At 47.0% G+C, this 24,101-nt stretch overlaps 1 protein-coding gene across 3 annotated transcripts in view; it reads left to right on the top strand.

Annotated features, from left to right (window-relative positions):
- The window catches only part of LUC7L (LUC7 like), a 31,644-nt gene extending 9,326 nt beyond the window's left edge, over window positions 1-22,318 (top strand). For all 3 annotated transcript variants that reach the window (XM_024123388.3, XM_024123387.2, XM_055089882.1), the window contains 7 exons: window positions 9,863-9,973; window positions 11,250-11,393; window positions 15,368-15,544; window positions 17,881-17,969; window positions 20,669-20,698; window positions 21,097-21,264; window positions 21,977-22,318. In XM_024123388.3, the coding sequence (XP_023979156.1) occupies window positions 9,863-9,973; window positions 11,250-11,393; window positions 15,368-15,544; window positions 17,881-17,969; window positions 20,669-20,698; window positions 21,097-21,264; window positions 21,977-22,118 (861 nt within the window). In that variant the 3' untranslated portion in view covers window positions 22,119-22,318. The remainder of the gene's footprint in view (window positions 1-9,862; window positions 9,974-11,249; window positions 11,394-15,367; window positions 15,545-17,880; window positions 17,970-20,668; window positions 20,699-21,096; window positions 21,265-21,976) is intronic.
- The last annotated feature ends 1,783 nt before the right edge of the window (window positions 22,319-24,101 follow it).

Raw genomic sequence — 24,101 nt, 5'->3', positions numbered from 1 at the left:
TGTTAAAGAGGTAACCACCTGTCCTTTCAACTCCTTAAAAATCATATTTGACCTTACAGATGGCTCATGTTGAAATGTTTGATGGCTAGTTCTGTAAACCTACGGAGGAGGCCTCCTGTCCTGAAGAACGAAGGGTGACTTGGAGCAGCTTTGTTTGTGGGAGGGCAGTCTTGTCAGGTGGCTCTCAGCATGTCAAATGCTTGTATACACTTGTTCCAGAACTCTCCTGGGACTGTATCTTAGTGATATGTGTTAATGGGTACACAGAAAAGGTACCCATTGCAGCTTTTTTTGTGAAAGTAAAAGACTGAAGTGAAAAGAGGAGGATGTACTGGAACTGTTTATTAGTGGGGGTTACTTGCGCAAGGTGTGGTCCTGCCACACAGTGAGTGGTGCTTTGTGGAGCGCTAAGCAGGTACCTCTGGGTGTTAGGGAGAGTTTACCATAAAAAGGTTTTTAAAATAATGGCTTTAAGATATAATTCACAAGCCATAAAATTTACCCTGCCTTAAAATTTTTAATATACGTGTATATCAGTAGTGTTTAGATGTGCATGGGTTTATTTATTTATTTTTGGCTGCGTTGGGTCTTCGTTGCTGCACGAAGGCTTTCTTTAGTTGTGGCGAGCGGGGGCTACTCTTCGTTGTGGTGCACGGGATGGGTTACTTTAATAGAGGTAAATGTGACCTGACTTTAAAATACCAAACTAAAATAACTTTTTTTTCCCTTAGTTATGCAGAATAAATTTAGAAGGAAAAAATAAAGTGCTTTTCCAGAATATAGATTTGTTAAAAGAATTTGATAAAAATCCAATTTTTGAATCTCTTCGGTAGGTAACATAACTGTTACAGATTCCAGGTGAAAAGTCTTCCCTTTCCATGTGACTAGCCATCCAGTACCTGTCTTCACAGGTCACTTGTATCTTTCAAAGATAGGCCATTCAGGATAAACAGATATATATATACATATATATATGTATATATGTGTATATGTATATATATGTATGTATTTAGGTATACATATGTATATACGTGTATGTCAGAAAGGCTAGTTGTGATTTTTCTTGTCAAAATTGCAATTTTGGGGCTTCCCTGGTGGCGCAGTGGTTGAGAGTCCGCCTGTCGATGCAGGGGACACGGGTTTGTGCCCCGGTCCGGGAGGATCCCGCGTGCCGCGGGGCGGCTGGGCCCGTGAGCCATGGCCGCTGGGCCTGTGCGTCCGGAGCCTGTGCTCCGCAACGGGAGAGGCCGCGGCGGTGAGAGGCCCGTGTACCGCAAAAAAAAAAAAAAAAAAAAATTGCAATTTTGGTTAATCAGAACACCTCAGAAGCTTTTCGGCCAGATGTGGCCAGTGGGCTGACTCTTGCTTTCACTGACCTGTTGCTGCCTCCTGATGACCTGCTGTTGGTGCTAGGCTCCTAGCCTGCCACGTACATAGCCCATGGACTGTTCAGTTCCCAGGCGTGGGACCAGCAGCTCTCATGTTCAGGTTGGTTTCTGGAGGGACTACAGTGTAGTCATCACTATTGGAAGATGGACACAGGTTTTGTTTTCAGAAGTTGTGAACCATCGCTAAATCATGACTTGTTCTGGTTTTTCTTAATAACTTATATTTGTGTATCTCACCAAGTGTTTTGGTAGAGTATATTCACTGTTGACAATGAATCTGTGAGGTGGGCCAAACATTTATCTCCAAAGTCTCTGAAAGTGTAATAAGATTGATGCCAGAATTAATGCAAGCAGCATCAAATGACGCTGGGAGAGGAATCATTTAGCAGATCAGTCAGGGATATTTAGGAGCTATTTTTATCTAGGTTGTATTAGGCAGCTGACAAAAAAAGTACAGCATTTATTTTGTCTTCATATTGAAAAAATTAAATATATTATTAATGTAACAGGCATTTGAATCATTTTAAGCCATGTTTATCATACAAGGTTTTTTTAAACTTTATTTATGTATGTATTTATTTATTTATTTATTTTGTGGTACGCGGGCCTCTCACTGTTGTGGCCTCTCCCGTTGTGGGGCACAGGCTCCGGACGCGCAGGCTCAGCGGCCATGGCTCACAGGCCTAGCCGCTCCACGGCATGTGGGATCTTCCCGGACCGGGGCACGAACCCTTGTCCCCTGCATCGGCAGGTGGACTCTCAACCACTGCACCACCAGGGAAGCCCTTAAATTTATTTATTTTTGACTGCATTGGGTCTTTGTTGCTGCGTGTGGGCTTTCTCTAGTTGCAGTGAGCAGGGGCTACTCTTCGTTGTGGTGTGTGGACTTCTCATTGCGGTGGCTTCTCTTGTTGCAGAGCACGGGCTCTAGGTGCGTGGGCTTTAGTAGTTGTGGCTCGTGGGCTCAGTAGTTGTGGCACATGGGCTTAGTTTCTCCACGGCATGTGGGATCTTTCCACGCCAGGGCTTGAACCTGTGTCCCCTGCATTGGCAGGTGGATTCTTAACCATTGCATCACCAGGGAAGTCCCTCGGTAAATCTTTTATAAGAGCTCATCAGCCCTTTATACAACTTTCAAATATTTATAGACTTTGAGTCCCCTCTAAGCAATCTGTAAGACATCGTCCTAGAAGAATATTTGCCTATGTATGAGAAAACTTAATAAGATGTTCATTGCATCGTTTTGGATTAGTGAAAAGTGAAAAAATGCAAATGTGTATTCATTGTGGAATGGTTATAGTTGTGTTAAAATACAGTGAAACACAGCTATAGATATAGAAGATGCGTGTATTGACGTGAAAAATGAAAAAAGCTTGAAAAACTCCTAAATGGAGTAAAAATTGTTTGCTTTTATATGCGTTTTAATACAATTTTAAAAGGTATATACCAAGATTATTTCTTAGGGGAAGAGAAAGAATTATGCTTTCTTTTTCTTTTTTTTTTGACTCATGGCGTTCAGGATCTTAGTTCCCCAACTAGGGGTCGAACCCGTGCACCCTTTAGAGGAACCACGGAGTCCTAACCACTGGACTGCCGGGGAATTCCGAATTATGCTAAGTCGTGAAAAGTTATTAGGTCCAGTCAGGTTGCTAAAACAGTAGGCAGAAATGAAAATTTAAAGGTATTTCTACCTTGTAACTTCTACAAATCTCTTATCTTAAGGAAGTACAGTGACCTCTTAAACAACACAGGTTTGAACTGTGTGGGTCCACTTACATATGGATTTTTTTCGATAAATACATACTACAGTACTACACGATCCATCGCTAACTCCCTCATTGTTCAAGGGTCATTTGTGATTGAAAACACAGGCAAACACTGGTACGCAAAGATGGTTGTGGTAGCTAGCGTTGTTTATAATATTGAAAAGTTGGATGCAACAAAAAAGGCTCAGTGATGAATGAGCAAATTATGATGCACTCACATGGTAGACTGTGCCCTTGAAACTGTGAGACCTGTTCAATGACTTAAAATTCCTTAGGAAATCATGAGCAAGACAAAGATAAAATTGTGTATACTGAAGATTTCTGTGTGCTATCATTGGAAGCATGTGGCTGAATCAGAATTCATTGACTGTCATGGAAAACGCCAAAAGCCCCCTTTCCCTGTGCCCCTCCCGCTCCCTAGAGGCAGTCCCTTACCACAGCTTTAAGATGGAACTTACTAGCATGTTGTTTTTTTTTTTTTTTAAACTGAAGTATAGTTGATTTACAGTGTTGCATTAGTTTTTGGTGTACAGCAAAGCGATTCAGTTATACATATATATAAATTCTTTTTCAGATTCTTTTCCATTATAGTTTATTATAAAATACTGAATATAGTTCCCTGTGCTGTACAGTAGGACCTTGTTTGTCTATTTTGTGTATAGTAGTTTGTATCTTATTAGCATTGTTTCTAAAAATATGTTGAGGAAAAATTTAAACATGTAGAAGTAAACAGAATAATATAATGAGATCTCTGGGTTTCATCTCCCAGTTTTCAATGATTGTTGACGTGAAGACTCTTATTACATCTTTATTCTTGTCTTTCCACACTGGATTATTTTACAGTAGTTCCTAGACGTAGAATTTAATCTGTAAGTACTGCAAATAGTACATCTAGAAGATAATTTTATTTAAAGTATTGGTAATTTAAGAAGTAATTTTTTAACATCATCTAAGTCCTCAAATTTCCCAGACTATCTCAAAAAGTATTTTTTTTACGTTCATTTGTTTGACTCAGAATTCAAAATAAGAGCCACACGTTAGGATGTATTGTAAGTCTTTTAAAATCTGTTTGTTTGAAGAAATTAATTTTTAAGTCTCATATCCTGGATTTTGCTGATTGCATCCTTATAATGCAGTCTTTTTAACGTGTTTTCCTTTATCTTTGAAATTTCCTGTAACCTGGGCGTTAGATCTGGAAGCTTGACGGTCAGAATCAGTTTCTCGTTTGACAGAGTAGTTCAGGGGCTGGGCCGGGCACTGGCTAGTGCGTCACCTCTGGTGGCAAAACGTCAGTGGAATTGGGTGGCACAGGCAGCCTGACCTCGTTGCACAGGCCCGCATCAGCCTTTGGCCTCATGCTTTAAGCAGCAGTTGAAGATTATTGCCTAGATCAGTTACATCACTAGGGTTACTGCTTGTTAGTTGTTTATTTATTTATTTATTTGGCTGCATTGGGTCTTGGTTGCGGCACACGGCATTTTTCTTTGCGGCACACAGGCTCTTTGTTGTGGCGCATGGGCTCAGTAGTTGCAGCACACGGGCTCAATAGTTGCAGAGCGCAAGCTCTCTAGTTGTGGCACGCAGGCTTAGTTTCCGCACAGCATATGGGGTCTTAGTTCCCTGACCAGGGATTGAACCTGTATCACCTGCATTGGAAGGCAGACTCTTCACCACTGGACCACCAGGGAAGTCCTGTCAGTAACTTAAAAACACGTAAAACACTCACGTGATTAAGAGTTTGAGATACGAAAGGTATGTTGTGAAGCCTGCCTCCTTCTCTGTTCTTTAGCCCCCTGGTTGGCCCCAGAGGTAACCAGATGTTCGGTTTCTTCTCTTTCCTTTAGAGATTATGTGGATACCTGAGGGACATGTATCTCTACTTTTTGTTTTATTTTATTTTTATAAATTTTATTTATTTATTCATGGCTGTGTTGGGTCTTCGTTGCTGTGCACGGGCTTTCTCTAGTTGTGGCGAGCAGAGGCTACTCTTCGTTGTGGTGTGTGGGCTTCACATCTCAGTGGCTTCTCGTTGTGGAGCACAGGCTCTAGGTGCATAGGCTTCAGTAGTTGTGGCACGTGGGCTCAGTAGTTGTGGCTTGCGGGCTCCAGAGTGCAGGATCAGTAGTTGTGGCGCATGGGCTTAGTTGCTCCGCGGCATGTGGGATCTTCCCGGACCAGGGCTCAAACCCGTGTCCCCCGCATTGGCAGGCAGATTCTTAACCACTGTGCCACCAGGGAAGCCCTCTATTTTTTTATAAACACAAATAGTGGTCTGCTGCACACATGCTCTATATCTGCTCCCCCTTCCCTTTTTTTTTTGGTTTAAGTTTTCAGCATATCTTTGAGATTATTTCCTATCGTATAGCGTACTTCATCCTTTTGTGTCTACGTAGTATTCCACAGGATGTGTGTCTGTTTTATAGGACCATCCCCTGTTGATGGTCATAGTGCTGCATTGCACATTGGCACATTGTGAGTGTATCTAGGAAAGATCCCTAGAAGCGGGACTGTTGGCCCAGAAAGGATGTGCTTTTGTCATTTTGGTAGTTAGCATCACGGAATTCTCCAGAGGGGTGAATGATCCCACCAGTGATGTGTGAGAGTTCCCATTTTCACATCTTCACTAACAGAGCAGCGAGTTACCAAACTTTCAGTTTTTGCCAGTCAGAAGGGTGTAAAAAGGTATTTCTTTGTGGGCCTGACAGGGTTGTCATAAAGATGTTTCTTTGTGTAGGTGTTCACTGCCTAGACCCTCAGCTTGGGCTGGTGGTTGGGACCTCTGGCACTTTTCCACCCCAAATTCAGGTTATCTGGGAGAAAGTGTCTCACCATTGGCTCCTTCTAGCCCAGTACAGCATCATCCTGACTGCACCAGGGCCAGGCCTTGATTTCTTGAGAGTGTTATATCCAGGAATTCCCTAGGAGAGCGAATTGGTCATCTCTATAAATACATCTCAAGTTTTTCAACTTGGACACTGTGGCGCATGGGCTTAGTTGCTCCGCGGCATGTGGGATCTTCCCGGACCAGGGCTCAAACCCGTGTCCCCCGCATTGGCAGGCAGATTCTTAACCACTGTGCCACCAGGGAAGCCCTCTATTTTTTTATAAACACAAATAGTGGTCTGCTGCACACATGCTCTATATCTGCCCCCCCCTTCCCTTTTTTTTTTGGTTTAAGTTTTCAGCATATCTTTGAGATTATTTCCTATCGTATAGCGTACTTCATCCTTTTGTGTCTACGTAGTATTCCACAGGATGTGTGTCTGTTTTATAGGACCATCCCCTGTTGATGGTCATAGTGCTGCATTGCACATTGGCACATTGTGAGTGTATCTAGGAAAGATCCCTAGAAGCGGGACTGTTGGCCCAGAAAGGATGTGCTTTTGTCATTTTGGTAGTTAGCATCACGGAATTCTCCAGAGGGGTGAATGATCCCACCAGTGATGTGTGAGAGTTCCCATTTTCACATCTTCACTAACAGAGCAGCGAGTTACCAAACTTTCAGTTTTTGCCAGTCAGAAGGGTGTAAAAAGGTATTTCTTTGTGGGCCTGACAGGGTTGTCATAAAGATGTTTCTTTGTGTAGGTGTTCACTGCCTAGACCCTCAGCTTGGGCTGGTGGTTGGGACCTCTGGCACTTTTCCACCCCAAATTCAGGTTATCTGGGAGAAAGTGTCTCACCATTGGCTCCTTCTAGCCCAGTACAGCATCATCCTGACTGCACCAGGGCCAGGCCTTGATTTCTTGAGAGTGTTATATCCAGGAATTCCCTAGGAGAGCGAATTGGTCATCTCTATAAATACATCTCAAGTTTTTCAACTTGGACACAGACACACAGAACATTAAGGTTACAGGGCAGCCCGTTTCTTCACTGTTCACATGTGGGAAATGTAAAGATTTGCTTCTCTCTAATTCAGTGAAAATATGGTTCACTTTTCCCCCACATTGTCTTGCTTTGTGATGTTTTATTTGACAGGTTTCCAGAGCAACACACCATATCAACTAATGGGACCAGTTCTACTTACACCTGGTCTCTGTCTTAACAGGTGTGCAGTGTGATAGTCATGGTTTCTCAGTCAGGTCCTGGGTGAGAGTCCCTGTGTGACCCTGGGCAAGTTATTTTACCCTTTTCTATTAACTGGGCTGGTGATAACTGCCTCAGAGCTGTGAGGACTAAGTGTAGGTACTTTGGAGTCAAACCACAAGGGTCTTTGCATCCTGATGCCATTGGTCAGGAGTTTGGAGACTGTGCCTCCATTTCTTCATCTGAAAATTGGGTACCTTGAGAGCCCCTGCGTGGCTGTATTGAGGCACACGTTTGCTGTGACTGTTCTGCTGACAGCATGGGCTCCTCTTAGGCTCAGTGATGCTGCTAGGCAGGCAGGGTCAGGGAGAGCACCTCATGGTCCTGTGTGTGGATGGACAGCCTCCAGTGGCAGTGAGACTTGTGTGCCCCCTGTGCCAGCGGTGTGCCCAGGCCCCCTCAGTAGTTCATGGTTCATCACACCACCCCTGAGTTACAAAGGTGGATAACTTCCTGGTAAGTGATACCTTGTGATTAGGACTTAATTTTTAGATTCGAGTACCTTTTTTTAAAAATCATTTAAACCTGCTTTTTTTTGTTGTTGTTGTTGGTTGTATTGGGTCTTCATTGCTGCGTGCGGGCTTTCTCTAGTTGCGGCGTTAGGGGGCTACTTTTCGTTGCGCTGCACGGGCTTCTCATGCGGTGGCTTCTCTTGTTGCAGAGCATGGGCTCTAGGGGCGCGGGCTTCAGTAGTTGTGGCTCGCAGGCTCTAGAGTGCAGGCTCACTAGTTGTGCACGGGCTTAGTTGCTCCGCAGCATGTGGGATCTTCCCGGGCCAGGGCTTAAACCTGTGTCCCCTGCATTGGCAGGCAGATTTTTAACCACTGCACCACCAGGGAAACAATAAACCTGTTTTTTGATTTAGGAAGCAATCTGGAATTGAGAAGCACATTGAAGAGAGGGAGGGGCAGTAGGACAGAGCCATCTTTTAAAGAACATGGCAGTTAAGAGACGTCTCTGCAGTATGTCTAGTCTGTGTTGTGAAGTTTACCATTTAATTTTTAGCTTATCAGATGTCCGAGTCAGTTTATATTTTGCTTAGATGCAGCTGGTTGCCTTGATTGGTAAAGGCACTGGCAGAACTGTCAATGTGTATTCCCCACTCAACCCCTGTTGAGCGGATCACTGGCTGTGTCAGGTGTGAGATCCCTCTTTTTGGGTAAACAATAGAGGAACTCTGCATCAAAGTCTCAGCACGTGTGCATGCATGACCCTTGCGCCTCTCAGGCTGGTCTGTTAAGAGCTGTTGTTCCAGGTGAGCACAGGTGGTACGTGACCCGAGTCAGCTCACTGGCGCTCTGATCCTGGCGAGTCCCCACCTTGTCAGCAGAGCTGGTCAACTTGACATACTTCCAGGAAATGCAGTGCATGCATGCAAACAAATGCCAGTCATTGGCTTTCCTGCTCATTTGATTTGAACGTAGTGAAATGTTTATTGAGAATATTTGGGGACCAATGACAGGAAAGAGGTCCTGAGTTCCAAGTGTGTGGAGTGAAATCTGGGAGTTGGCCTTGTGGGCAGTGGGGCTTGGCACCATCACAAGCTCTTTCCTGTCTTGACCTACTCCCAAGTATGCGTTCATTTGAAAAGAGGGGACTGTAATCCTCTCCAGTGTCCCTACTGTCCATTCCAGTGTCACACCAGTCCTTGTGGAGTGCTCTCTCCTGACCATATTTGGAGGAAGAGACATAGATTATCACTCCTTGGTCCGTTGGCCTTTCACCTGCCTTATTATAATTTCCACCCAGAACTTTCCTTTCTCTTTTTTCAGTGGTGGATCATTCACCCTGTCTAACCCCGTCATCCACTGCTAACCTCACTTGCTGTCTATGTAACATGATGCTGACTTCAGCAACTTGGGAGGTGCTACTTATCACTGGTCCTAGCCTGACAGTTGGGAAAGTGACGTCCTGTTTGTATGTTTATCTGAAGTTATGTTGGGGCCTTTGACTAATTACGGCAAATTAAGTGCTTAGCATATGTGACTGCTTATTAATTAGTATTTTATTGATTCCCACCAACTCTTTTCAGAGTGTCTTTTCCTTTACCTTTTTGGGTAAGTAGTAACCAGTTTTCCCACTACTTTAGACGGTGGGCAATAACTAAACGTGTTCACAGCTCTCAGTAACATTTGTTCTATTGTTTTGTTTTGAGGTGGAAGGGGGAACTCTACCCTCAGAACATGAGGGAATAATATATACGTGGCTCACAAAGACCAGTGAGTACATCATCTGCATCTCCCACGACTCACCAGGAGAGGGCCTCTGACATTAGCTCAGTCCAGCCTTTTCTGACCCTCAGAGACCATTGTTAGTTAAGGCCAGGTGTTTTAATTTTCCTCAGAAATCTCTTGGAAACGTTGTTGAGGGATGGGGGTTCTTTTACAAATTTTGGAAATAAATAAATCAGTTGAGAAGACCATGCTTTTGAGTGGTCATTTGGTTTAGCAGAGCCCTTTGATTGAATGTGACTGTGGACATGTTAGCTGTAGTATAGCTTCAGATCTTCCCACTGAACCTACAGGCTTTAAGAACCAACCCAGGACTGTTATTTCCTATCGAACACGTGAGTTCTGAGGTCGTAGGCATGTCACTGACAGTAGCTCTCTGCCTCTCCTGAGCTAGGCGATGGATCACTTGGAGTCCTTTATCGCTGAGTGTGATCGGAGAACTGAGCTTGCCAAGAAGCGGCTGGCAGAGACGCAGGAGGAGATCAGTGCAGAAGTTTCCGCAAAGGTATGCTGGGGAGGCCTTCGCCTCACATTGTTGTCATAAAAACTGGGCTGCCACCAGGCTAGCAGTCACGGTCACTGCTGAGTGTGCATCTTTGGGGTGGATGGTACCCACCGCCTTGGCTGTTCCCAGTGAGGAGGGAAGGCCATCGCTGAGCTCTGAGCCCCTCCCCGCACTGTGCGTGTGGGGTTTTTTTTGTTTGTTTTGTTTTGCTTTGTGTGTGTGTGTGTGTGTGCGTGCGTGTGTTTTAAAGTTTCTTTTTTTTTTTTTTTAAACATCCCTACATAAAACAGGAAATGAGAAAAGTTAGCAGGGAAATGGTTAAACTATGGTGCATCCATATCATGGAAGAAGAAAGTAGATCTACATGGAATTGGCCTGTGTGTCATCTGGATGACCCTTGTCTCCTCTTCAGCGGAACTCTCTTCAGTGTCTTTTTTCCTTTCAGTTTTATAAAAGCATTTCTTAGGAAATAGACAGTTGCAAACTGGATCAACGGTGCCGTTTTATTTCTGAAAGCAAATCCCAATAATTAGGCATTTTGCTTACAGTATAAGTGTATGCATTTAGACCCATGCATTTTTTTACCCTTAACAGAAGATTGAACTGTAATAGAAGGCATAAAAAGAGATGGCCTAGGGCTTCCCTGGTGGCTCAGTGGTTGAGAGTCCACCTGCCGATGCAGGGGACACGGGTTCGTGCCCCAGTCCGTGAAGATCCCACATGCCGCGGAGCAGCTGGGCCCATGAGGCATGGCCTCTGAGCCTGCACGTCCGGAGCCTGTGCGCCGCAGCGGGAGAGGCCACAACAGTGAGAGGCCCACGTACTGCAAAAAAAAAAAAAAAGAGAGAGAGAGATGGCCTAGAAACTGACCCACATGATGGTCCTTGCAACCTGTTGGCAGTGAGCCTGTGCTCCGCAACGGGAGAGGCCACAACAGTGAGAGGCCCACGTACTGCAAAAAAAAAAAAAAAGAGAGAGAGAGATGGCCTAGAAACTGACCCACATGATGGTCCTTGCAACCTGTTGGCAGTAACAGCGGTGCCACTGCTTTTATTGGAACGTGGTGCACAGGTCTAGTTATGATCAGTTTCAGTTGTGGCGTTAAGGACGTTGTAATTGTTAGAATTCGCATGATGTCATCAGTGAGGGTTTCCAGCTGTTCTAATATTTTCAGTGGAACAGACCAGAAATGCAGCAAGAGAAACACTCGTTTTCTTTGCATTAAAAAATCTGTTGTTTTTAGATGTCTTCTTACCTGATTGTTTCTCTCTCCTAGGCAGAAAAAGTACATGAGTTGAATGAAGAAATAGGGAAGCTTCTTGCTAAAGCTGAACAGCTAGGAGCCGAAGGAAATGTGGATGAATCCCAGAAGATTCTTATGGAAGTGGAGAAAGTCCGTGCAAAGAAAAAAGAAGCTGAGGTTGGTGACAAAAATGTCTTAGAGAGGGAGGAAGTAGTAACTCCAGAGAGTTGACCTCTTGGGCTAAAATTAAGCCATGCCTTCTTTTTTTGTATACATATTGGGAAGGAGTTGGAGATAGGGTGGTATATTGTCAGGATTGTACGATTTAGAGTCAGCACACACTGGGGTTTGTGTCTTCACTCTGCCCCTGTGACCCCGTGTGGCCTCAGACTAGGCACTTGCCAGCTCTGCGCATTATTCCCACGTGTAGAATGTGTCCTGAGTACAACAGTCAGTGGAGGAGTGTTAGTGAGCACCTCTCGTCTGTCCATCTGGCTCCCAGGGAGGGGGCAGCGTGGTGGGTGTTCAGCTGGTGTAATTGGGACAGACTTGCTTTGCAGTTGCTATGTACAGTGAGGCCTGGTGCTTAGTGACACTGTGTCCTCAGTAGAGAGACCCGTGCAGGTTGCGGGTGGTACCCAGGTGGTGTCTGCTAGGCTGCCAGACCAGGACACACTGCTGTGTGGTGGAGAAGCTGAGTCAGGGACTCAATGTCTGTATCTGTGACAGCCGATTTCCTCCTAGATTATTTCCTCCGTTGCATACTCCCTGGTTCTCAAATCTCACTGCCGGAATTGGAGATGGCTTGGGTAGGCTTCGAGAACAGTGGGAATGGTAGTCAGAGGAAGACGGGGCAGGTGTGTTCCTTTAGTAAGTGCTTGTCAAACTCCAGCTATGGGCCAGGCACTTCTCTAGTTGTGAGCAAGCCGGAAGACTCCCTCTCCTGTTGGAGATGACACTGCTGTGGGGAGGGGGGCCAGGCAGAAGGGAATGTGAGCAACGGATAAGATTAATTCTGATGAAGATGGGTGCACTTGGGGGGTGCAGGACGTGTCCAGGTAGGACAGAGGGACCCTGGAAGGCCCTTAGCTGAGACCAGATGAGAAGGTTCTCAGAATGGTGGGTAGAGGTGAGATGGTGGAGTGGGCAGTGCCCCAGTGCAGGGCTGGTTTTGGTTGTTGCTGCACCCCCAGCTTGTCATGGTGCCTGATACATAGTAGCAGCTCAGCGATGACACAGTGATTCTCAGCTGAATACACGAATCCTGCTGACTGCCTGTGGGTGTTCGAGCGAGGCCCACTGAGGCAGTGACGTGTGCGTGAAGAGTCGCAAGTCCTGCGTAGAAATCCTACACGGCTGTATACTAAACCCCTGTATACTTAAATGGGAAATTTGTGTTTACATGTAAAAAAAAAAAGTCAGGCTCCCTCGGTTGCTGACAGTTCCAGCAGAAAGACCAGAGGGTCAGGAAGGAAGCTCTCCGGGCTCTTAGCGAGTCCTGAGGCCAGGCCTTCCTGCTTTGAAGAGCAGAGCAGACACCAGAAACCCGTGAGATGGCTCCGAGATTTATGCATAGGCTGAATAATTGTAGATGTGGGGTTCACCACTTGGATGTCTGCAGACAGCCAAGAGGGCAGCAGGATAGGGGACCCATGGCAACTTGTGCCCAGGACTCCAGGCATCCTTACTAGAAGACAGGTGCAAGGACGCTCACAGCAGAACTGGTAAAATGAGCAACTGTCGGTAATCTAGAAAACCACCCATGGACAAACAGCCATGTGCCCCTGAAATGGAGTCCTGCATCAGTGAACGAACTGAACACGTCTGCCTACAACATCCTGGAGAGAGCTCTCCAGCAACACAGGTGGGAGAAAGACCTGTAGCGCTGACGCGGGACTTCTAAATGCCCCAGGTGCACACACGATTTATGGGTCCACATGTGCAGTGAAGTACAGAGACAGCACTGAAGATCATGCTGAACGCACACGAATGCCTCTGGGGAGGGAGAGAACTGGCACTAGAGAGGGAAACATCAGGAATTGAATTTCCATCATAATGTTCTACATCTTTCATTAAAAGAAAAACAAAAACCTTAAGCAGAAGTGCTGAATATGGTGGGTACACTAGTTATCTGTGGTATTATTCTGCCCCTCTCTGTAGTTGTAAAACTTTGAATGCCTTCCTCTAATCTCTTTCAAAATCAATTGTAATTATTCTGAGTGAAAAAAGTCAATCCCATAGGGTTAAATACTATGTGGATCTGTTAAATAACATTCTTAAAATGACCAAACCATAAGAATGGAGAGCAGATTGGTGGTCACCAGGAGTCAGAGAAGTGGGTGTGGCTGTGAAAGGGCAGCAGGCAGGACCTTTGTGGTAATGGATGTTCTGAACCTTGACTGTATCACTCAGTGTCCTTTCTGTGATGTTGTGCTATAGTTCTTAAAGATAGAACCATTGGGGGAAACTGGGTAAAGAGTATGCAGCACCTCTCTGTATCATTTCTTAGGATGACCAGACAGCCTTGCCTCCTGCTAAGGGGAGGAAGGGCACCCTACCCGATCCTGTTCTGTCCTGTAGTTCTGAGGAAGGCCTATGGGGGGCACTCAGGTGATGAGGATGGGGACAGTGGCCGGAGTAAAGACAGTGGGGGTCCTGGGCACCAGAGTGCCTTTCTGTATCTTGGACGGTTTAGTGAGTGATGTGATGTGTTATTTTGATTTGCATTTCCTAGGGAACATTTTGAATGTGTGAAATAATGGAAGGTTACTACATTCAGCCTTCACTTTCAGGGCAAATGATTATTGAAGTGCATTTCTTAAACCTAGATTTTGAAGGACTGTTTTAACTTGGGCGCAAGCAGCAGTAACCATGTTCTGGTTCATTTTCTTTTGTGTTTCGTGTATTTTGCTTTGAGGCCGAGTGACTTCTTTTTTTAAAAAAATTTATTTATTTATTTTTGGCTGCATTGGGTCTTCCTTGCTGCGCGCAGGCTTTCTCTAGTTGCAGTGAATGGGGGCTGCTCTTCATTGCGGTACGTGGGCCTCTCATTGCAGTGGCTTCTCTTGTTGTGGAGCACGGGCTCTAGGCGCTTGGGCTCAGTAGTTGTGGCGCGTGGGCTTAGTTGATCTGCGGCATGTGGGATCTTCCCGGACCAGGGCTCGAACCCATGTCTCCTGCATTGTCAGGTGGATTCTTAACCACTGCGCCACCAGGGAAGTCCCTAGGGACTTCTTATGATTAGACTCAGACTGCACTGGCTGCAGGAGTGAGTGTGCTTTGTTCCGTTTGGCACACTTTCTCCTTTGAAGAGACTGTCTAATGTGTTTGTCCTTCGAAATTTTAGCTTTTTGGGCTGCGTTGGGATACAGTTTCCTGAACATTGGGACAATCTCAGTAGATACTCCTGTGTTTTTTGCTCGTCTGTATGGTTTAGTTTTTTTGTTTGTTTTTTTAAGACCCCTGTTGAAGATTCTCCCCTCTTGTTTCTTTGGTCTTTGAAGAGCTCTCCACCATAGCAGGGACTCACCTTCCCTGCTGGCCTTTTAGCACACACAGCATCCTGTGTGTCTGAGTGTTCTGAATACCCCTTGTTGCTTTGAAATCATGACTAGTAGTTCATTTCTTAAATAATTAAAATTGGGTTGGTGACAAGAATCTGAAGCTTTGTAAACTATTCAGTTTTTATGTATTTGAAAGTCATCTCAGACTTCCCTGGTGGTGCAGTGGTTAAGAATCCACCTGCCAGTGCAGGGGACAGGGGTTTGAGCCCTGGTCCGGGAAGATCCCACATGCCGTGGAGCAACTAAGGAAGCCTATGCACCGCAACGAAGAGTAGCCCCCGCTCACCACAACTAGAGAAAGCCCGCACAGCAACGAAGACCCAACGCAGCCAAAAAATAAAACATTAAAAAAAATTAAAAAAATAAAAGTCATCTCTAGAGAATTCCCTGGTGGTCCAGTACTTAGTACTTGGCACTTTCACTGCCAGGACCCCCGGGTTCAATCCCTGGTCAGGGAACTAAGATCCCACCTGCCACGTAGCCAAAAAAAAAAAAAAAAAAGTCATCTTTGTAGTCCCTTCACATACTTCCATTTTAGGGGCTGAGTAGACAGTGACATTTGACTCTCCCTCTCTTCCCATTCTCCAGGAAGAATACAGGAATTCCATGCCTGCATCCAGTTTTCAGCAGCAGAAGCTGCGTGTTTGTGAAGTCTGTTCAGCCTACCTTGGTCTCCATGACAATGACCGTCGTCTTGCAGACCACTTCGGGGGCAAGTTACACTTGGGGTTCATTCAGATCCGTGAGAAACTAGATCAGTTAAGGGTATGTTAATGTGTTGCCTTTCTGAAGAAACCCGAGTAGTTTTGTGATCGTCTTCACATCTCTTTGCTTTTAGAAAACCTTGTGTTCTTTTTTGTTTGTTTTTGTTTTTGTATTGTTTTGGGGGGGCGGTTTTGGTGGAGGTACTGAAAACCTTCTGTTCTGATCCTAAGATCATGCCTTGGCTTTATACTTGAGTTTTACAGTGAACTACTCAGATTTTATCCATATGTTCCCACAAGAGATCTAAGATCTCAGAATCCAACAGAGCCTGGGATATTTATTTAGTCTGCTACCCCTTGTTTACAGAGGAAAATGGCAGAATTCAGTCCCACGGTACAGAGAGTTCTCGTACCCCTCTGAAAACACTTCTGTTGGTGATGGGAAAGAGCCAGTAGTCTGCAGTTTTTCTTCTTGGACAGAGGTGGACACATGGAGGGTGGTCTGGCTAGAAGGATGAGAAGGTGATGGGGCTTTTTCTGATAGCCCTGCCCCACTGCTGGATGCCTGTGTCCTTTCCTCGGGGCTCCTCCTTGTTCTGGGTTAAGCTCTACAACATTCGACATCTTGGGTACGGAATGCCAAGGAGGAAGGTTAAATACATTTGTGATATTTTGAATTGTCTTCTTCAAATGGATGGTGCTTTCCCTGATTGTGTACTGGGATCCTATGATGGGATGCTGGGAAATGTGCAGGCCTTTTATCCAGACACCTGAAATCTATTGGAAGGACAGACACATGGCACCTGACTGTAGGACATCACGATAGTCAAGGCCTTGGGCCTTGTGTGCCCCCAGGAAGGAGCAGCGGGTGGCAGGGCCCTGCACCCAAGGACAGTCCCCCATAAGTGATGTGCGACTCAGCCCTGGGAGAGGGAGTTGGGTGGCAGTCTCAGCACTGGTCTTGAAACATTTGCTCCTGTGCTCCCAGTAGAATTTTGAAAAATGATATTCTTTGTCACACATTTTTAAGTTGGAATTTTTTTCTTATAAATTTATGGGTATAAAACACGTAAAAATATTTTATATGTAGTCAGTAGAACGTAAATAACAATTTGGTGTCAACTACCATCCCCATTAAAAATCTGTTCCTTAGGGAATTTCCTTTAAATTGTCGTCCCATTCCATAACACCCCAGAGTTTTGTCCTAATGTTTCTTATATCTGAAAGCCTTTTGTTTTTTTCTTAAGATGTACCTTTGCTTCAGAATACATTGAAACATTTAGAATTTAAGTATTCACCTGATCTAGAAGTCATGTATTGTCATTGCAGTTATGAGCAGTATATAGTTGATAGAACAACCCAACTAAGTTACAGATTTTGATATAAATAGCTGTTAAACTATCAACAGAAAATGTATTTGGAAGTGCACCTCTTAACGATAAGGAAGGTGGGAGTTGTGTGCCCTAATCAGAGATGGCTTCACTCCCAGTGGTTCCGGAGGTGTGCACCCCCCTGGGCTGTGCACCCCCTGGGCCATGCTCCAAGGTGGATGCAGGGTGAGAAGAGTGAGGACTTTCCTCAGGTGGGGGAACCTAGTGGTTTAAGGAGTGGGGAGGGTTTGGGAAGGAGGTGATGCCAGCCCACAGGCCGGTTCTGGGCCTCTCCTTGTCCTGGCCACACCTTCTCTTCCTGGGGCCTGGCTCCCATCCACACTGAGATTTAAGGTCACCCTTTATGCCCTCTTGGGCCTTTGTCTCCTGGCTCTAAGTTCCTCCCTCTCAGGGCCTTCCCCTTGGCAGCACGAGGGGCGGCATTGAAAGGCTCTGAGTTGATTTTGGGGTGCTCTGAGCTAGCCAGTGGATGGTGCTCTGGCAGGGGGGTTGCTAGGCCACCTCCTGCCTGTCGGCCTTCCTTGTCCACTGTGCTCACCATGACCCAACCTGATGGGACGTGTGGAGCCTGCTGTCGCCAGGAAGCCCCGCCAGCACCCCAGGACAGGCTGCAGCTTGGGAGGGTAGCTTGGCTCCTGCAGCAAGATGGATTTGGTCAGATACATGTTTTCTCTTTTACATGAAGTTTGTGGAGTCTCCTTGGGGTAAAAAAAAAAACTAAATTTATGGATTGATTTGAGCAATATGATAAAATTTCTGTGACTTAGATGTACAGCACTTAGAATGTGTAGTTTGTCACTGAACTTACAAAATGATAAAGCGTTTTTTTTCCCATGTATTTTCCATTGTTTAAGAGGTTTTATGAAGAATGTGTTCCTGTTCCCTGAGTTTCTCTTAGGTTCTTAAATTGCCAGTATTGAGGTCACATAAAGGTGCTTTGTTCAATAATGTTCACTCTAGTGTGTGACTTGCTCCTCCCCCATCTTCCAATTTTTTGTTTATTTAGAAAACTGTGGCTGAGAAGCAGGAGAAGAGAAATCAGGATCGGCTGAGGAGGAGAGAGGAGAGGGAGCGGGAAGAACGACTGAGCAGGAGGTGAGCACATGTGACCTGAGGACACCCCACTTCTTCCTGGCAGCATTGCATATTTATTGCCCTTGACAGTTGAGGTCTGCCAGTTTCCTGGGTGGCTCTTAAAAGAAAAATAAGCAAACACATAGCACGTTCAGTCAAGCGAGGTTCCGGCTGGTCCAGGAGGACCTGTGTGCACAGCTATGCGCTGTGGACAGGACACCCAAGCTGCTCGAGCAGGTGTGGCCACCTGATTCTTACCTAGAAAGATGTGGACTCCCTGGCAGGGGTGGAGGAGGACCTGTCACAGCACCTCCTGTGGAGCAGCCCTTGACCAGGACAGGCAGGAGCTGGGACACCAGAGAGGAACATGCTCTCATGCCGCCATGCCTGCTGTGGGCAGGACCCACCGGGGATGGGCTCCAGTGTGGGCCCAGGCTCGTGGGTGGTAGGGTGGAAGTAGAGAGAATGTGAGCTAGCTGGGAGGGTCCAGACCAAGGAGGTGGCAGTTCGAACCCTGTGAGGGCCAGGAGGGAATGATGTGTTCTGGGGGTGGAGCTGATAGGATTTGCTAGTGGGCGGATGCGAGTTGTGCAAAGGGGGAGTGGAGCTGGCTCAGGGTTTCTGACCAGGAGTGGCTGCTTATGGCGGTAGGGAGACTGGGAATGGTGTGTTGAGATGAGGAGGAGGTGGGGAGGAGAGTTTGGCTGTGGCCGTATTTGGGCCTAAGAGACATGCAGGTGGAGACAGCGGGTCTGGTCAGAGTTCAAGGAAGAGGCTGGAGCGCCGAGTGACCACTCTCTCATATTGGGCACAGAAACTGGGCTTTCCTGGAGGAATTCCTTAGTGAATAACTCAGGACAAATAATCCTTTATTGTATCTTTTGTGTTTCTTTTTGTTATTTTAACTATCTTAACAGATTCTGATTATAAATAGACTCAAAACAGTGTAAAAATATATTAAGCAAAAAGACACAGAGGTGACGACAGTCACTAGACATGTTGTGTGCACGGGTATATGTGGGACCCTCCACATGTGAGACCTTCCCATAGCAGCTGTGCTCTTGAAGGCTACACAAAGTCCCTACTATGATGCTGTAATTAACTATATCCTTTTATTCTCCCACCTTCACCCCTTTTGTCCACCCTCATTTCCCTACCTCTGGCAACCACCAGTCTGTTCTCTGTATCTATGGGTTTGGGTTTTTTTCGATTTCACATATAACTGAGATCATACAGTATTTATCTTTTTCTGTCTGACTTATTTCACTTACCATAATGCTGTCAAGGTCCATCCATATCGTTACACATGGCAGGATTCCATCTTTTTTTGTGGCTGAATAACATCCCACTGTATACGTACAACCACATCATCTTTATCCATTCATCTATCAGTGGACACTTAGGTTGTTACCATGTTTAGGCTACTGTAGATAATGCTACAGTGAACATGGGGGTGCGGCTATCTTTTCAAGATTGTGATTTCATTTCCTTCAGGTAAAAATACCCGGAATTGGAATTGTTGGATCATATTGTAGTTCTATTTTAAGTTTTTGAGGAACCTCCTTTCTGTTTTCCATAGTGGCTGCACCAATTTACATTCCCACCAACAGTGCACAACGATTCCCTTTTCTCTGCATCCTTACAAACACGTATATTTCTTGGCTTTTTGATGACAGCCATTCTGACAGGTGTGAGGTGATATATCATTATGGTTCTGATTTGCTTTTCCCTGCTGAACAGTGACGTTGAGCAGTTTTTTATGTGCCTGTTGGCCATCTGTATGTCTTCTTTGACAAAATGTCTATTCAGGTCTTCTGCCCATGTTTTTACCTTTTTTTTTTTTCCCCTTCTGTTTAGAGTTCTTTTTGTGTTTTGGATATTAGCCTATTATCAGATACATGATTTGCAGATATTTTCTCCTGTTCAGTAGGTCGCCTTTTCATTTTGTTGATGAGTTTCCTTCACTGTGCAGAAGCTTGTTAGTCCGATGTAGTCCCATTTGTTGACTTTTGCTTTTGTTGCCTTTGCTTTTTATTTTTTTTTAGAAGCCTTTGCTTTTTTAAAAAAAATTTTGATTAAGTTTTTATGAAACTATTTTTGAACGAGTAATCTAATGACCATCTTTGTATGTGTTTGAGGGTTTCTGAAATTCCTTAGAATTCCTGGGATAAATGAATATAATATATAAATATTGGTAGGTATTACAAAAATTGCTTTTCAAGAGGCTTTGTCAGATCACCCTCCAGCCACATGATGTGTGAGCATCTTCTGTCACTTCCTCCTTGAGCACACGTTGGTGGTGATATTGTAAATTTCTGCTTGGAACGGTGTGAAATGAGACCTCGTTGTAAAGTGCATTTCTTAGTTGTTGGTTGTATAATGTTTCCCACGGAGCTCATGTGACACACACTGGCAGTGAACCTGTGTTTGCAACTTGGGTGTCCTGCCCAGCCCTGCACCTGCCATGTGACTATCTATGTAGCTGAGGTGGTGTCCACTGTGAAGAGTTTGCAGAGCCACTGGTTCAACTCAGTGCAGCATGGACCCTTGGGTGCTGGTCTCTGCATTCTGCCTCCAAGTAGCTGGGGCTGGAGGCGGGCCTTACAGCAGGTCCTCTGGGAAGTTGGCCCTCCTTCACCACGTGAACTTGAGACACCTCCCCTCAGCTGTAAGGGATGGAGCTGTTTTGGGGAAATTGTTCATCTTTTTTTCCATTTTAGGTCTGGATCAAGAACCAGAGATCGCAGGAGGTAGGTTTTCCATTTATGTGTTCTCAGTGAGATGTTCTTTTCTATGTGCACTTAATACTTAACCTTTATAGCTTCACAGTTATTATCTGGTGGTCAGGTCTGGCTCATGAAGGGCACAGGATGTGGGTGAGACTCCAGTCCCATTTATAGCTGGCGTTGGCTGGGGCTTAGTGCAGTGTGGGAGTGGGGACCCACTGTCAATAAGAGGGACAGTCAGGGCGCTGCTGGGACCTGCTGGGCAGCCGGGAGTTTCCTGGCCAATGTACAGGAAGCGTCAGCGGGAAGGGTCTGGCCATAGTTACCAGAGAGTAGTTGGTGGGATTATTGTTAACCCAAGTTGTAAGTTTGTGGGAGGAGGGAAGATAACCAGTAAAGCATCAGCAGAACATCTGCTGCAGGTCACGCTCCCGGGACCGGCGTCGGAGGCGGTCAAGATCTACCTCCAGAGAGCGGCGGAAGTCGTCCCGGTCCCGGTCCCGAGACAGACACCGGCGCCACCGAAGCCGTTCCCGGAGCCACAGCCGGGGCCACCGCCGGGCATCCAGGGACCGGAGTTCGAAATACAAGTAACTATGACTCCTTCAGTAGCTGCGTCCAGGGAACCCTTTCTTTGTGTGCCAGGGTCTGGGGGTCTGTCATCTGTGGGACAGAGTGTTAGGGCCTTGAGGAGTCCTGAATGGGGCCCAGGGCACTGAGAGCCCTAAGCCGAGGGCAGCAGATGGCTTCAGGGCTGGGACGGTTGAGAGGCTGAAGAGGTGGTCGCACGTGGGCATGGCCACGCTCAGGGGCTGCACACTCACTGTCACTTTGGTACACAGAGCCCCTGACTAGGCCCTGCTTACCTCTGTTGTGGTTTTTTAAAGGAAAAACAGCAACAACAAAAAACACTAATAATCATATTCAGAGACGACCACTGTTAGCTTTGGTGAGATAGATTTTAAATATCTTTTTTTCCATTGTGTTTTTACATAATGGAGCGTATTCCATGTGTGGACTCTTGTTGTATTTTTCTTTGCAGTGTTTACATAATAGTGAAAGCTTTTCCTGTTACTAGAAACCTTTGCAGATGTCACTTTCTAGTGGCTGCCCAGCCCTCCCTGGGCAGTGGGTTGGGCACGAGACGGCAGGCCTGGCACTCTCTGGTCTGCTAGGGCCCTTCCAGCCGTGGTGGGTCCTACCCTTCCGTAGCCTGGTGCTGAGGGTCCAAGGTGTCAGTGCCTGAGGAGCAGCCAGGAGGGAGGGCCAGTCCTTGCTGAGCCTCTGGTTCCTGTTTCCCAGGTTCTCCAGAGAGCGGGCCTCGAGGGAGGAGTCCTGGGAGCGCGGGCGGAGTGAGCGGGGGGCCACCGACTGGAGGCTCGAGAGCACCAACGGGAAGACCGCGTCACGGAGGTCGGAGGAAAAAGAGGCTGGCGAAATCTGAACCCACGCCCAGGCGCTGTAAATAGTCCAATACACGTTTGACACAGCCTAACGTTACCCTTTATATTTGCTGAATACAACTCATCTTTTGTAGTTTACCATTTCTATTGTTTTGGAGCTAGCTGTGAGTTTCTCGAGATGTACAGAGTTGCTCCTGTGTTCTGGGTTATGTCAAGTGGGAATAAATAGCCTGACAGACTGCCTCCTGACGGCCGCGGTGCAGTCTCTCCTGTCCCCGGTGCGCTAGACTTCGCCGTGGCTTCCACAGGTTGGGGGACACACCAGGGGTCATCTGAGTTGAGCCTAGAAATGTGACTTACCGTTGGACTCCCCTTTGACTTTTGGCATATGATGTGCTGTGCACCTCCAACACCCAGACTGGCTGGGGCCGGATGTGCCCGGCCGTCTGCTTTGTGGGCTCCACATGTCTTTCTGAAGTCTGAGCTGCTCTCTTACCGAGGGCTGCCTGTCTGGTTTGTGGTTAGCAGCCTCATCCTGGCACTTGAGCTCAGATGAACTGCAATTCCCCCTCTTGGAGTTACTTAGGGCCAAGAAAGACCTGTGGATAGTATCTGCATGACAGCCACGAGGTCCTCAGAGGAGGGTGTGCTGACTTTGGAGTCAGGTGTGGTTTGACTCACCCTTGGGGGGCCTGGTGGTGTTACCCACTCTCCCTAAGCCCTTTTGCACGTATTGCTAAAGTGAGCCCTTTTTCTGTTTGTTTGTTTTTGCTGTACGCCGGCCTCTCACTGTTGTGGCCTCTCCCGTTGCGGAGCACAGGCTCCGGACACGCACACTCAGCGGCCATGGCTCACGGGCCCATCCGCTCCGCGGCATGTGGGATCTTCCCGGACCGGGGCACAAACCCGTGTCCCCTGCATCGGCAGGCGGACTCTCAACCACTGCGCCACCAGGAAGCCCTAAAGTGAGCCCTTTGGAAAAGTATAACTGGGAGCTCTTTTCTTGTTTTCACTTTTGTGGGGGTATTTTTGGAGGGAGCTTCTGGCTGGGCCAAAACACGCTGGAACATAACCCTGCTCACAGTGGGAGACCACTGGGAAGCCAGGGGTGAGTATCTGTCTGGTAGGTGGGTGGAGGTGTGCCCTCCCAGGTGGGAAGTGGATACAAGTTGGCAGAAAGCCTGGGTCGTGGGTGGGGGGGTGGGGTGTAAAGGTCTCCTGGGAGGGGAGAGGCAAAGGGGGTGAGGGCTGTGGTCATGGGTTCCCGACTCTGGTGCAGCCTGGCCTGTGACGGCGGGGGCTGGACCGAGCGGGAAGCCAGGGGCAGGGCTTCACAGCTCCTCACACCTCCATTCGTCACCTCCGGAAGGGATGTTTTGGGGTTTTGTCCTGTTTTTATTGTGTGCAGTACACATACATTTACCACTGTAACCATTTGTGAGTCTACAGTTGAGTGGCAATCACTGTAGTGGCCACTGTCCGTAGAGGGGTGGTTTTGAAGAGGCAGAGGGCAGATGGTGTCCCTGGACTTAGGAGGCCTGGGGTCCCAGCCAGAAAGCAGGTGATGCTGGGGTCAAGACGCCCAGGAGGGCCTGGAGGGCGGCTTCTGTTCCCCTTACACCTGGACGCTCACCAGTCAGTCCAGGACCAGGCAGTGGGAACCCTTGCTACCTGGCTCTTCCAGCCTCAGTGCTGGAGGCACCCGCCTGCCCCTGGCACATCACAGGGCCTGAGAGCCTGGTTCCCCCGACCCCTGAGCCTTGGGTTCTCTGTGTTGGCCCAACTCCTGGGCGCAGGAGTGCAGCAGACCGGCCGTGGCCCTCTGCTCTGGATGGGCAGAGGAAGAGGTCAGACTGGTGGGGGCAGTGCACAACCCAGGACACCCGGGCTGCTCTGAGGACGCCACAGCGCACCCTGGGTGGGTCCCAGCAGAGGGCCTGGTAGGTGGGTGGAGGACCCCGAGGGTGCTGAGAGGAGGGGACTGGGGCCAGAGGGGGGCACCTACCTGAGCCCCCTCACTCCTT

Source organism: Physeter macrocephalus, chromosome 14, assembly GCF_002837175.3.
Source record: "Physeter macrocephalus isolate SW-GA chromosome 14, ASM283717v5, whole genome shotgun sequence".
Classification (NCBI taxonomy): domain Eukaryota; kingdom Metazoa; phylum Chordata; class Mammalia; order Artiodactyla; family Physeteridae; genus Physeter; species Physeter macrocephalus.
Note: the sequence above shows the minus strand (reverse complement) of the source record. Positions and strands in the feature narration are given on the sequence as shown.